The sequence below is a fragment of the Nicotiana sylvestris genome, chromosome 2, assembly GCF_000393655.2.
Source record: "Nicotiana sylvestris chromosome 2, ASM39365v2, whole genome shotgun sequence".
Lineage (NCBI taxonomy): Eukaryota > Viridiplantae > Streptophyta > Magnoliopsida > Solanales > Solanaceae > Nicotiana > Nicotiana sylvestris.
Window position 1 is genome coordinate 87,531,869 of NC_091058.1, and position 13,068 is coordinate 87,544,936.

Genomic DNA, 13,068 nt, shown 5'->3' on the forward strand with positions numbered 1-13,068 from the left:
TAGGACAGCGACAATCTTCTTTCACAATAGAAATATTGGAAGGACAGATGGAAAAAGGGTATCTGCCAACAACCCACATGCGAGGGAGAGCAGCAAGAATTTCTATTTGAAGTCTTTTGCTGTAGCAAAACTTCTAGGAATGATAGAATCCACCGTTGGAGGAGCAGCTTCTTCAGGTTTGATCTTGCCCTTTGAAGAGCTAACGTTCTTTGAAGAAGAGGCCATTTGGATGAAATAAAAGCTTTTTCGTAGCAAAGGGAGTTGCAAAAAGGTTAATTAACAGCAAGGAAGATTTCAAAATGTTTGGAAAGATATGAAGTATAAAGAGAGAAGGTTGATGCGTATAAGGAAAAATCTTTGGAGGCTAAATTCATGGCAATTATTACCTCAATAACCAGCAAAATTTATTTTGAATCGTGGGATGACGCGTGCTCGGAGCGGAGAGACGTGCGTCTAATCAACCGTCAGAAGCCTTCAGAAGGAATCACAGCAATTTCCGCCAAAAGAGTATTTCTACCAACTTTCCGGTAACACAAAGTTATGTCACTGAAAATCAGGGGGACTATCTGTAAGGGTAAAATATGTAGTGCTACATAGACGCTCAAAAGAGGGACACGTGGAACCTAAGATGGGGGATAATCAGAACCAAAGGTAATTGTCCCATCTGTCACCGGAAAGAATAATACTCATAAGGATGAAATAAATACTCTTTGCCCGGTAGCATTCAATGAAGAATATTTTACAGCATTAAGTACGTTGCACGTTACAAGGAATTTGGTATTTATGTTCACCGTCACATTTTCATCAATGGCCCTTATAATTGGCATTAAAGGGCACGATCTTAGAACCTCTTTCCCTAGGCCTAGCTATAAATAGTGAGCTTTGTTATCATTGTAAGTAGGGAATTTTCTAGAAAACTAATACTACAATCTACAAAAAGCTCTATATAATTTTATCTTCTTATTTGTTGTCTTTATTATTATTCTTATCACGGTTGCACCCGAAGGCTTCATCACAAGAATATTTATTTTTGTTATTTCGTCTTCCTATCAAGGCTAAGTGTAATATAATTCTTCAATCATCTTATTATTCCAGGATCAAGTTAATTCACTTGTCTAGAAATCACGTATTAATTCACTTGTCTCAAAGGGTTTTCTGGTGGCCATAAAGGGGACTGGTGGTGGAACGAAGAGGTTCAAAGGAAAGTGGAAGCCAAGAAAGCGTCATATTTGAATCTAGTAGAGAGTATAGACGAAGGGCAGAAGACTGCTAACAGGGAGGGGTATAAGAAGGCTAGGAAGGAAGCAAAGTTGGTGGTTACTGCGGCTAAGACCACGATGTTTAGTCGTTTATACAATAAATTAGGGATAAAGGTGGGAACAAGAAGTTGTACAGGCTAGAGAAGGTGAGGGAGAGGAAGGCCCGGGATCTGGACCAAGTGAGATGCATAAAAGATGAGGAGGGAAGAGTTTTATTGGAGGGGGTCCAGATTAGGCAGAGATGGCAATCTTACTTTTATAGACTCTTGAATGAAGAGGGAGATAGATGCATTGTGTTGGGGGAGTTGGAGTACTCGGAGCGACAATGAGATTTTGGGCACTGTAGACGTATTCGAGTGAGGGAGGTTGTAGGGGTTTGCACAGGATGAGTCGGGGTAGAGCAACTGGGCTGGACGAGATCCCGGTGGAATTCTGGAAGAGCGTGGGTAAGGAGGGCTTGGAGTGGCTTGCTAGATTGTTTAACGTTATTTTTAGGACGAAAAAGATGCCCGAAGAGTCGAGGCGGAGTACGATGATCCCGTTGTACAAGAACAAGGGGTATGTCCAAAACTACAATAACTATAGGGGTATCGAGTTGTTGAGCCATACGATGAAAGTGTGGGAGAGGGTGATTGAAGGGAGGTTGAGGAGGTGTGTGTCCATTTCTGAGAACTAATTTGGTTTCATGCTGGGACGGTCGACTACTGAGGTCATTCAAATTGTAAGGAGATTGGTGGAGCAGTATAGGGCGGTGAGAAGGAGTTGTATATGGTGTTCATTAACCTGGAGAAAGCCTATGATAAAGTTCCGAAAGAGATTCTATAGAGATGCTTGGAGGCTAGAGGAGTGCCTGTAGCGTATATTAGAGTGATTCAAAACATGTATGATAGAGCTAAGATATGGGTTAGGACAGCAGGAGGAGACTCTGATAACTTTCCGATTAAGATGGAGTTGCATCAGGGATCATCACTTAGCTTGTTTTTGTTTTCCCTGGCGATGGATTCTTTGATGCGTCATATTCAAGGGGAGGTGTCTTGGTGCTTATTATTTGCGGATGACATAGTCCTGATCGATGAGACGCGATGTGGCGTTAATGAGAGGCTGGAGGTCTGGAGACATACCCTAGAGTATAAGGATTTCAAGCTGAGTAAGACCAAGACAGAATACTTGGAGTGCAAGTTTAGTGGTGTTACTCAGGAGGTGGACGGGGATGTGAGACTCGATATGCAAGTCATTTCCAAGAGAGAGAGTTTCAAGTATCTGGGATCTATAATTTAGAAGGATGGGGAGATAGATAAGGATGTCATATACCGTATCGAAGCAGGGTGGATGAAGTGGAGTTTCTCTTCTGGTGTCTTGTGTGATAAGAATGTACCGTTGAGACTTAAGGTTAAGTGTTACAAGGTAGTGGTTAGACCGACTATGTTGTATGGCCAGTCAAAAACTCTCATGTCCAGCAGATGAAAGTAGTGGAAATGGGGACGTTGAAATGGATATGTGGGCATACTAGGTTGGATAGAATTAGGAATGAAGTTATTCGGGACAAGGTGGGAGTGGCCCCTGTGGAGGCAAAGATGCGTGAGTCAAGTTGAGATGGTTCGGGCATGTTAAGAGGAGAAGCACAAATGCCCCTGTCAGGAGATGTGATAGGTTGGCCTTGGGAGGTGAGAGGAGGGGTAGAGGTAGGCCAAAGAAGTCTTGGGGAGAGGTGATCAGGCGGGACATGTCACAGCTTGAGCTAACCGAGGACATGACCCTGGATAGAAAGGTGTGGAGGTTGAAGATTAGGGTAGAAGGTTAGTAGGTAGTCGTGTGTTTCCCTTTGTCTTCTCTAGCTCGATAGTATTAGTGCTAGTACGGTACCCTTTTTTCCTTTGTTTGCTATATTCGCATGTCTCGTTCCGTTGTTACTTGCCATCAGTAATTTCATAGTTTGCTAGCAGTACTTTGTTCATATTCTCGTTTGCTGCTTTGGAATTAGTTTTCTAAATATGTTATCTTGCTATTACTTATTATCGGTACCCCTTTCATATTCTCTGTTGCTATCTTCGATTTAGTTTTCTAATTATTTGTCTTGCCATTACATTCTATCAGGGCTTCTCTCATCTTCTTTAGTCGAGGGTATATCGGAAACAGTTTCTCTGCCCTCCCCAGGGTAGGGGTAAGGCTGCGTACATCCTACCCTCCCCAAACCCCACTTGTGGGATTATACTGGGTTGTTGTTGTTGTATTTAAAATTGATTGTATTGTACTGTTAAATCCATTGTTCCAAAACAACAAAAAGTCTCATTTTATAAAACAAGTGATTTGGTGTGGTGGAATTGTTTCCTCTCTTTCTTTCCAAATTGTCCTTACTTATTACTCCATATTTCTATTTTATCCTTTTTGCGCTTTTTTTAACTCCAAATCTCCAACCTATTGACATACTTTGTTTTCGTCTATCTTTTCCAGAATTGGTTTGTGCCGTGCTTTTCATCAAAATCTCAAATTTCTGTTCTTTTCTTTGTCTTTTTCCATCGTTCTATAGTTGTTTTTGCTAATGATAGTTATTTTTTTTCTTCAGGTTTTAACTATTGCTTCAAGCTACATAATTAGCGATAAATTAATACAAAGAGGTTTTATTATATTATTTTTATGTGTAATTTTTGATAAACTAATATTTAAAATAATTGATGGTATTTTGGTAAATTTATCAGTTGCAGCACAGTACGATACAGTCAACCCAAATAATAAAAATATTATTTAAAAAGGGCAGAAGTTTCATTGATTATTTTCAGATATCTTAATGTGACAAAAAAAAGTACTTTGATTTTACTGATACAGTAGGTAAAGTTCAGTTCCTTTTATGTGAGAAAGAAGGTTTTGTGATTTTATTGTTATAGTGGGTAAAACTTACTTCTATTTGAGAACAACTCATGCACAGTTCAGTTATTTTAATGTGACAAAAAATAATTTTGACTTTACTACTAAAATGAATAAAGTACAGTGACTATACTTGAAGTTAACCCTGTAATGCCTACTACATGACTCTAATTTTTAGGAAGAAAAGCCTAAGTTCAATATTTCGGTGGCCCAAAAAAATACTAGTCAAGAAGACAAGAAAGTGATTCGATCTGGAGTCCCTTTCCATGTAGCTTCGTAAAGCCTTAATTTGCTTTTGCATGCTTAGCATTAAAAGCAAGCCAATTATTCTTTTTGTGAAAGAACTTAGCAGCAAGGGAACAGACTGAGGCGAGAAGTGTCCTCGTGTGACTTCAATCAATAATTGAGAGCGATGTCTGTTTGTTTTCAAAGTAATTTTTTTTTTTAAAAAAAAAAAAAAAATTGTACTAAGCTATGTATGTAGAGTATGTTGGCTATAAGATGTTACTAATATTTTAGTTGCTAAATAACTAAAATTCCTTTGCTCCCCCAATCCAATGGAGAATTCTTTTTCTTGTTGCTAAATTCCAGTTTTCTCATTTTATTTTAAAATTTAACCTTGATTAGCTTATGTAGAACTACACTTAAATGGTAATGCACCAGCTACAATGAAGTATCCGGAAAGGACAGTCAATATTAAGCCCTTTTAATTTATCACCCTAATTCTCTCTTCTGACCACTGAGAGTATATATAGAGAGAGACCATTTTTCTAATCGTGCGTTGCGTGTCATCTTTGTGGAGGGGTTGTACTAATCTTATGTGAGTCATTTCAGTTTTATGAATTTCATTTGTTTTTTCCTACAACACATCACATACTGCTTTGTGAAGGACTTGTAAATTCAACGTACCTGCATTATATCTTTTCACTTTTAAGATTGTTACTACTATATACTTCTCCTATTTGGATTGGAGAAACAAGGTGTACATTGTATTAGAACTAGCAGCATGTGTTTCTTACTGGCTGTTTTCTCATTCAATTTTCAAACACAATGAAAGATTGAGTTGATATTTGAAAGTAAGTGTTTTGGAATTTGGCAGACTTTTGAGAAAACTTTTTTAAACCAAGCACAACAAAAAGAAAAATTAGATGCCTCCAAATCCCAACGGCAACGTAAAATATTGGAAAAACTGATTTGTCAGTCTTGTAATAATATCCACCAACTACATGTAAGCCAGAAAAGGATATTGACTGCTTTAATTTATTACTCCCTCCGTCCCATATTACTTATCCAAATTATTAAAAATATATGTTCCAAATTACTTGTCAATTTACAAGACCAAGATAGATTTAATTTAAAAAATTCCATTTATCCTTAAAATTAAATCAATTTTGATGGTGTCTGTTCATATGCTATATGCGATTAGTTTGAGGCGACGTAAATAGTGTATTAAAAAGAGTTAAAAGGGTAAATTAGTAAAAACACCCTTCTTATTTATGATATCTTAAGAGGCACGTAAAAAGAGAAAATGGACAAATAATACGGGATAGAGGGACAGCACAATACGAGTGCTAGAAACTAGGGGGTGTACAGATTAGAAAATGTGAACTCCATGGTCCTCATACAGAAGCCTTTACATGTCAAAATTTAGCTTAATATACCACTGCCCTCACTGGGATTTACTTCGAATCAGGATTACCAGTCTTTAGAATATGGTTAACTGAGCCAAAATTTTAATGCAGATTACATCGACAATCTCTTAAAGTTGTCCTCACTTTTCATTTTTGTATGGGTCAAAATCCGACCGAGGAAATTCAGCACGAAGAGGTGATTATCGTGAGTAATTTGTAACTTATCATGAGCAATTTGACCGAAGTCGATCAGTGACAACGGAACGAGTCGCCAAGCGGTCAACCACGGCCGAGGTCGAGTAGAGCAGATAGTAGTAACGACTAGTTTTGTATTGGGATCTTCAAAAGAAGGAATATTCTCTTAAATATTCCCTCTGTTTGTACTTTTAGGGTTCTTTGAAAATATCCCATATAAATAGAATGAGAGATAAGGCAAAGGGCATGTAATATGATATATGATAAGAACACTTTTAAAAAGTAAGCTCTCTAGATAAACACAAAGAACAACTTTCAGGAGAGATTCGACCTTTTTGGATTATCTATTGTCATTTCCACCAGATCCGAGAAAGTGCTCAATATTCCCTTATATTCTTGTCATTCATCATTGTCAGAGGGAAGAATCATTCACCTCATACAATATTGGGTAAATCTTTCTCCTTATTTACATTTATTGTTATTTAATACTTAATACTTTATGCACATTATTACATTCGACTCATTTATTGCTTGCCCATTAATTTCGTTCCTTCACTGCCCACACCTTTCGTACTGTCAACCCAAGATCCGAAGTTATTATCTTTAACTAGGATTAACTCTCCTTAATAACTTATTAATTAGTTTAACTAAAGACTATCATCTTTTGGTCAAACAATGAAGTCGAGTACGAGGCCGTGATTGCAGGGCTGAAGTTAGCACTCAAGTACGGAGTGAAGCGAGTCATCCTACGGTGCGACTCTCAGCTCGTCGTCAATCAAGTCACAAGGACTTTCCAAATCAAGGAACAAAGACTACAAAAATACCAGGCCGAGATCTGCAAGCTGTTACCCGAGTTCGACGAATGCCAGCTCGACCAAATCCCTCGAGCATAAAATATCGAAGCAGATGGCCTTACCAAACTGGCAGTGGCTACTAAAAGCATAACCGGAGAAGGGAATGTGGTCACTCTCCTCCACACGCCGATCGATCAAATCGAGGTACAAACTATAAATCAAACTTGGGACTGGCGCAATCGTATTGTCATATATTTGCAGGATGGAGTGCTTCTAGACGATAAAAAAGAAGCCAAGAAGCTTTGAACGCAGGCGGCCAGGTACATCGTCATCAACAACGACTTGTACAAAAGAACGTATGGAGGCCCCCTAGCAAAATGCTTAGGCCCAAACCAAACGCGACGCGTTCTGGAGGATCTCTACGAAGGTCACTACAGAGCTCAAACCGGCAATCAAGCCCTAGTCAGATGCCCCATACGAGTAGGCTACTACTGGCCCACAATGAAAAAAGAGGCCATCGACTTCGTAAAAAAATGTGAACAATGCCAAAGATACGCCCCCATGATCCACCAAGTAGGCGAGCACCTCCACTCAGTCACCGCGCTTTGGCCTTTCATCAAATGGGGGATGGACATCGTCGGACCACTCCCGGCAGGACGAGGATGTACGACTTCTTTTAGTTTAACTGATTATTTTTCCAAGTGGGTGGAAGCGGGTGAATTCGCCCAAATACGCAAGCAAGAAATGATCGCCTTCATACGGAGGAATATCGTGTGCCGTTTCGGCCTCCTCAAATAAATCAGTTATGACAACGGGCCCTAATTCGCTGGAAAAAAGATCGTTGAGTTATTCGAGAAATGGCATATCAAAAGAATACTCTCCATGCCCTATCATCCTGCGAGCAATGGGCAAGCGGAGTCCTCCAACAAGTCAATATTGAATATCATGAACAAGAAGCTCGAGAACGCCAAGGGACTCTGCCGAAAGTGCTATTGGCATACAGCACAACACCAAAAACAAGCACAGGAGAAATAACGTACTCACTGGTCAATGGGACTGATGCAGTAATACCAGTCGATATCGAAGAACCAAGTCTAAGGTACTCACACGAAAGCGGGCCAAGAAACGACGAAAACAGGAGGCAAGACCTCCATGAGGCTGAAGAAAAAAGAGACATGGCGTACATAAGGATGGTCGACCAGAAACAACAGGCAGAGCGATACTACAACAAAAAAGCCAAGATCAGACTGCTCAAAGTCGGGGATTACGTACTCAAAGCCAAAACACATGCAAGCAAGGATCCACGAGATGGAAAGCTAGGGACTAATTGGGACGGCCCATACAAAATTACGGCGGAAGCAAGCAAAGGGTCGTTCCAACTAGAAACTATGGAAGGAAAACTACTACCAAGCAACTGGAACACCGCCCACCTCAAGTACTTAAATTTCTAAGGAAAGATTTTCTCTGAGCCATACTCTTTTTCCCTCACCTGAGTTTGTCCCAATTAGGTTTTCTCGGGGAGATTTTTAATGAGGCGACGAGGAGGACATTTCGAAGTTAAGCATGAGCAGGTGAGAATACAAGTTAGCAAGTTCGTTGCTCGACCCCTCGAATATTTCTCTAGGTCGACCAATAAAGGGACTAGGTAGACTGGGACTAGAATACCAGCCCAAAAAATGTGTAAACTTCTCCAATGTATATATGTAAGCAAAGCATACAAACACATAATGTTCTCATATGTCTCCACCAAGTTTTAATACTGCACCAATCAATATACCCACATTTGACCTCGATCGAATTAATTAAGAGTAATATTCGACCTCGCTCGAATCAACTCATATTCGACCTCGTTCGACTTTCAATGAGAAGAATATCAGAGAGCCAGGGGTGGAACCAGAAATCAGTTCTAGCTCCATTTTAACTAAGAGTACATTCGACCTCGCTCGAATCAACTCACATTCGACCTCGTTCGGACTAATTAAGAGTAACATTCGACCTCACTCAAATCAACTCGCATTCGACCTCGTTCGAATTAACTAAGAGTAACATTCGACCTCGCTTGAATCAACTCACATTCGACCTCGGTCGAATTAACTAAGAGTAACATTCGACCTTGCTCGAATCAACTCACATTCGACCTTGTTCGAACTAATTAAGAGTAACATTCAACCTCGCTCGAATCAACTCACACTCGACCTCATTCTAATTAACTAAGAGTAATATTCGGCCTCACTCAAATTAACTCACATTCGACCTTATTCGAATTAACTAAGAGTGACATTCGACCTCGCTCGAATCAGCTCACATTCGACCTCATTCGAATTAATTAAGACACTCAAATTTGACCTCGTTCAAATTAGTTAAGAGTAGCATTCGACCTCACTCGAATCAACTCACATTCGACCTAGCTCGAATTTCATTTCACGGTTAACCTCGTCCGAATTAATTATGGCGACGTTTAACCTTGCTCGAACTAATTAAAGACACACTTGGCCATGTTCGAGTTAACGCCTACCAATAGTTCTTTAAATCAAGACAATCAATCGAGGAAAACATTCAAGGAAAAAATAGAAGACTCGGAAATAAACAGCAAAAGTAGCATTCCAAATCAAAATGGTATCTTAAAAGAGCCGAATAGACGCCCACAAAAGTATAAAAAAGATTGCAAAAAGCATCACTCAGCGACATCATCCCCGTTTTCATCCTCGCCGGTCGAGTACGCATCATCATACCAAGCACCTTGCTCGATTCCGCCCAGCTCGTCTTCATCATTGCATGCCCGTGGCGTGGAAGGATTATAACCATAGGCGACTCGAGCTGTGCGCGCCTTGGCACGAGCACCCTCGAACTCAACCTCATTAACTCGACATGCCGCCATCAAGTCCCTAAATATGTATAGCTGGGCCTCGGCATCGATCCACTTCTCGTACGAATCCCGCGCAACGTCAGGATAAGCAAAAGTGTGAGAGGAGAATGGTCGAGCCAATAGCTGCGCCCTTTCGGCCTCAAGAGCGGAGACCTGATCATTTAAGTTCAAAACCTCTCCCTCAAGATTGCCAACTCGCTCAGCAAGCCTTGCCTCCATGAGCACGGCCGCCTCAGCTTCACTTGCTCGTTCAGATCTGAGGACGCAGATGACCTCCTCTGATGCCGCCACCCTTGCTAAAGCCGCGATCTTGGGCTCATCGACCTTCTCCAACTTTGTTGTTTTCTCAATCAACTCATCACTCAAGTCATTGGCCCTGGTCGAACTCTGTCTAAGTTCAGCCCGCAAGAATGCCACCTGGGCGTGAAGATCGGCACACTCAACTGCGACCCCCCTGCTCACCTCATCCTCCTTAGCTCTAAGAGCTCCCTCGAGCTCGCTACATTTGCCGATGGCCCTCACGAGTTCATTGTCCTTCTGCCTTAACTCATCTCTAAGAGACTGGAAATTACCGTTCGTGTCTAAATAGTGCATATCTCATGGTACTTGGCACGGTACTCACGAAACTTCAAAACCATTTTCTTAAAAACAACCTTCGGCTTCTCCTCTAGGCGGGTGCTCTCGATCTCCAAAATGAGAGTCTAGTGAAAAAGGAAGAGCCAAAAAGAGTAAGTAAAAACAAAAAGGAAAGAACGTAAGGTACAAGAACAACAAAAACAAAAATAACATACCATCAAAGTCATTTCGGATATGACTAACGACAGATCGGCATCATTAAACGTCCATAAAGTCCTATTCTCAGCGCTAGAGTATAGAGTAACCAAAGAAGGAACTACACTCTCTATATTCACTAACAAGTCGCAGTCCAATGGAATGACTACGGTGCGAGTAGATCCCTCCGTCCTTACTTCTACCCGAGTAAACCCCTCACCGAACATCCGTACCTCTTCGGGGTTGATGTCGGAACTGGTTTCATAGCCATCCACGGGCACACCCTTCCCTCTCTCCTCCACCAATGAATGAATGTCAGCTTGCCCGGATGGTGACGGATGGCCTCTAAGAACGGCCTCCGCCACTTCTGATCGCCCTCCTTCTTCGCAGTGACTTCGGGCGAAGGACCAATTTCTGCAACCTCTGCAGGCGACAAAGTCTCTGTGTTCAAACCCACATCGCCCTCAGATGCAGCCGTGGCCAGCTTTGGATCGCCCCTTGTTGACTCTTCGACTCCAGCCATCACGTCACCGATCTCTACTCTCTGTATTTTTAGCGGAGTCGGCTCCTCTTCACTCGGCGATGATTCATTTACCTAGTGTAGTATAAGAGAAGCCAGAGTCTCCGCTGATGAGGCAGCCACCCGACAGCCAGGCCTACGCAGGTCCGGGGTCTGAGAAGAAGCAACAATCTATACAGACTTGCCTGCAGTCGCAGCGACCAGTGACCCGGTCGAGGTACCCGATTGATGAAAAATGGGGGTAGGAGCCTTCACTCTCCTCGGTGCCTTCCGACCTGACAGCAAAGACAGAAACTACATAAAGTGAAAAAAAGACGGTATGAAGGTCGAAGCAATTGAAGATCGAAAAAAGTTGACTTATCGGTCGAAGAAGGTTTACGTCCAAACTTCTTGTTGAACAACGACCACTCACGGATCCCCGCTGTGTGGGATAAGATTTGACTCACCCAGTCGCGAATATCGGCGACCAACGTGGGAGGCTCCTTCTCGGCTGCACGAAAGAGGAAGAAGAATGATTAAGCCACCAGTGAGAAACAAAACAAGCAACCAGTTAGCAAAAACACTTACGGACGAAGTTCCACACTTCAGGGAACCCACTGGGATTCGCCACCACGTGCTCGGTCTTAATAAAGAAGAAGTTGAACCAAAATCAACGATTTGCCTTATCATCTATCTTCACCACCAATCCCTTGGTCCCACGGTGTCATATGTATATCATCATACCCATGTGAAAGCTTAGCGCAAAAAGGTATAGCAGATGGCGGATAGAAATCCCGCGATTGGCCAGCTCCGAGTACTTTATCAACATGAGGAAGAGTTTATAAATATATGGGGAGAGTTGGGCCAGGCAGATGTGGTAGTAGCGGCAGAATTCCTCCGCAAGCGGGGGAAGAGGAAGAGAATAGCCTACTTGGAATGGGTACGCGTAGAAGGCACAGTACCCAGGGCGATGGATATGGATTATGTCACGGCCAGCCGGGACCAAGTCGATATGGGTTGGGATGTTGTATTTGGCCCCAAGTTCGGCCAAGGCGGCCGCGTCCATTTTGGACTGCACAGGTTCAAGTTCATCTGTAGCTGACTTCGAGAAGTCTAACCTGGATTTATAGTTACGAGGAACGATTTCCTCCACGATGGGAAAGATCTCATCCTCTGCAGCGACAACTTCATCATCATCATGAGGGGGCATTCTCACTACTAGTGGAGTTGGTTCAAGAACCCCATCAGAGACAAGAGGTGTATTAACCATTTTTGTTAGTTATAAATGCAGAAGATATGAACAAAAAGAGGTAGAAGTAGCAGAAATCGCACAAATCGGAAAGGAGAACAAAGGTGCGAAAATGGAAACAACGGGAGCGAGAATACAGGAAGAAGAAGAAGAAGGGACGAAAATATGCAGGTTCAAATGCTAGAAAACATAAAGGATCATACAAGGGGTTCGCAATCCCTATTTATAGAGAACACAGACACCCAATCGAGAAAATCAACCACCGAAACACAAAGATCAAAACGACAGGGGCACAGGAAGCGATGCACCGCATCGGGAAGATGCGTAATAATGAAGCATGCACCGCATCGGGAAGATGTATAATAATGACGTATGACGATGTGACATCAGTCATAACCAACGTCACAATAAGTTGTGGCCCGCAAAGCGCCACATTACCATCTCGACCGTGATCTTTACTACTCGACCTGCCCACCTGAATTTATTGACTATGACTAATGAAGTCCGCTCACCGAGGTCAACCAAAGAACAACCTCGATAAGTGGAGGGATTAACTGTATAGGTCAAAATCCAACGGAGGAAATTCAGCATGAAGAGGTGATTATCGTGAGTAATTTGTAACTTATCATGGGCAATTTGGCCGAAGTCTACCAGTAATCAACGGAACGAGTCACCAAGCGGTCAACTACGGTCGAGGTTGAGTAGAGCAGATAGTAATAACGACTAATTTTGTATTGGGATCTTCAGAAGGAATATTCTCTTAAATATTCTTTCTGTTTGTACTTTTAGGGTTATTTGGGAATATCCCATATAAATAGAATGAGAAATAAGGTAAAGGGCATGTAATATGATATATGATAAGAACACTTTTTAAAAGTAAGCTCTTTAGATAAACACAGGGAACAACTTTCTAGAGAGATTCGACTTTTTTGGATTATCTAT

General features: G+C 41.7%; 1 protein-coding gene across 1 annotated transcript; it reads left to right on the forward strand.

Moving 5' to 3' along the window:
• Nucleotides 1-7,598: 7,598 nt before the first annotated feature.
• LOC104232679 (uncharacterized) lies at nucleotides 7,599-8,192 on the forward strand. Its single transcript, XM_009785942.1, has one exon. It carries the CDS (start codon nucleotides 7,599-7,601, stop codon nucleotides 8,190-8,192), a length of 594 nt encoding a protein of 197 aa, XP_009784244.1.
• The last annotated feature ends 4,876 nt before the right edge of the window (nucleotides 8,193-13,068 follow it).

Excerpts from the sequence above, each read along its gene's own strand:
- LOC104232679 (XM_009785942.1), top strand. The coding sequence starts at position 7,599 with ATGGCATATCAAAAGAATACTCTCCATGCCCTATCATCCTGCGAGCAA.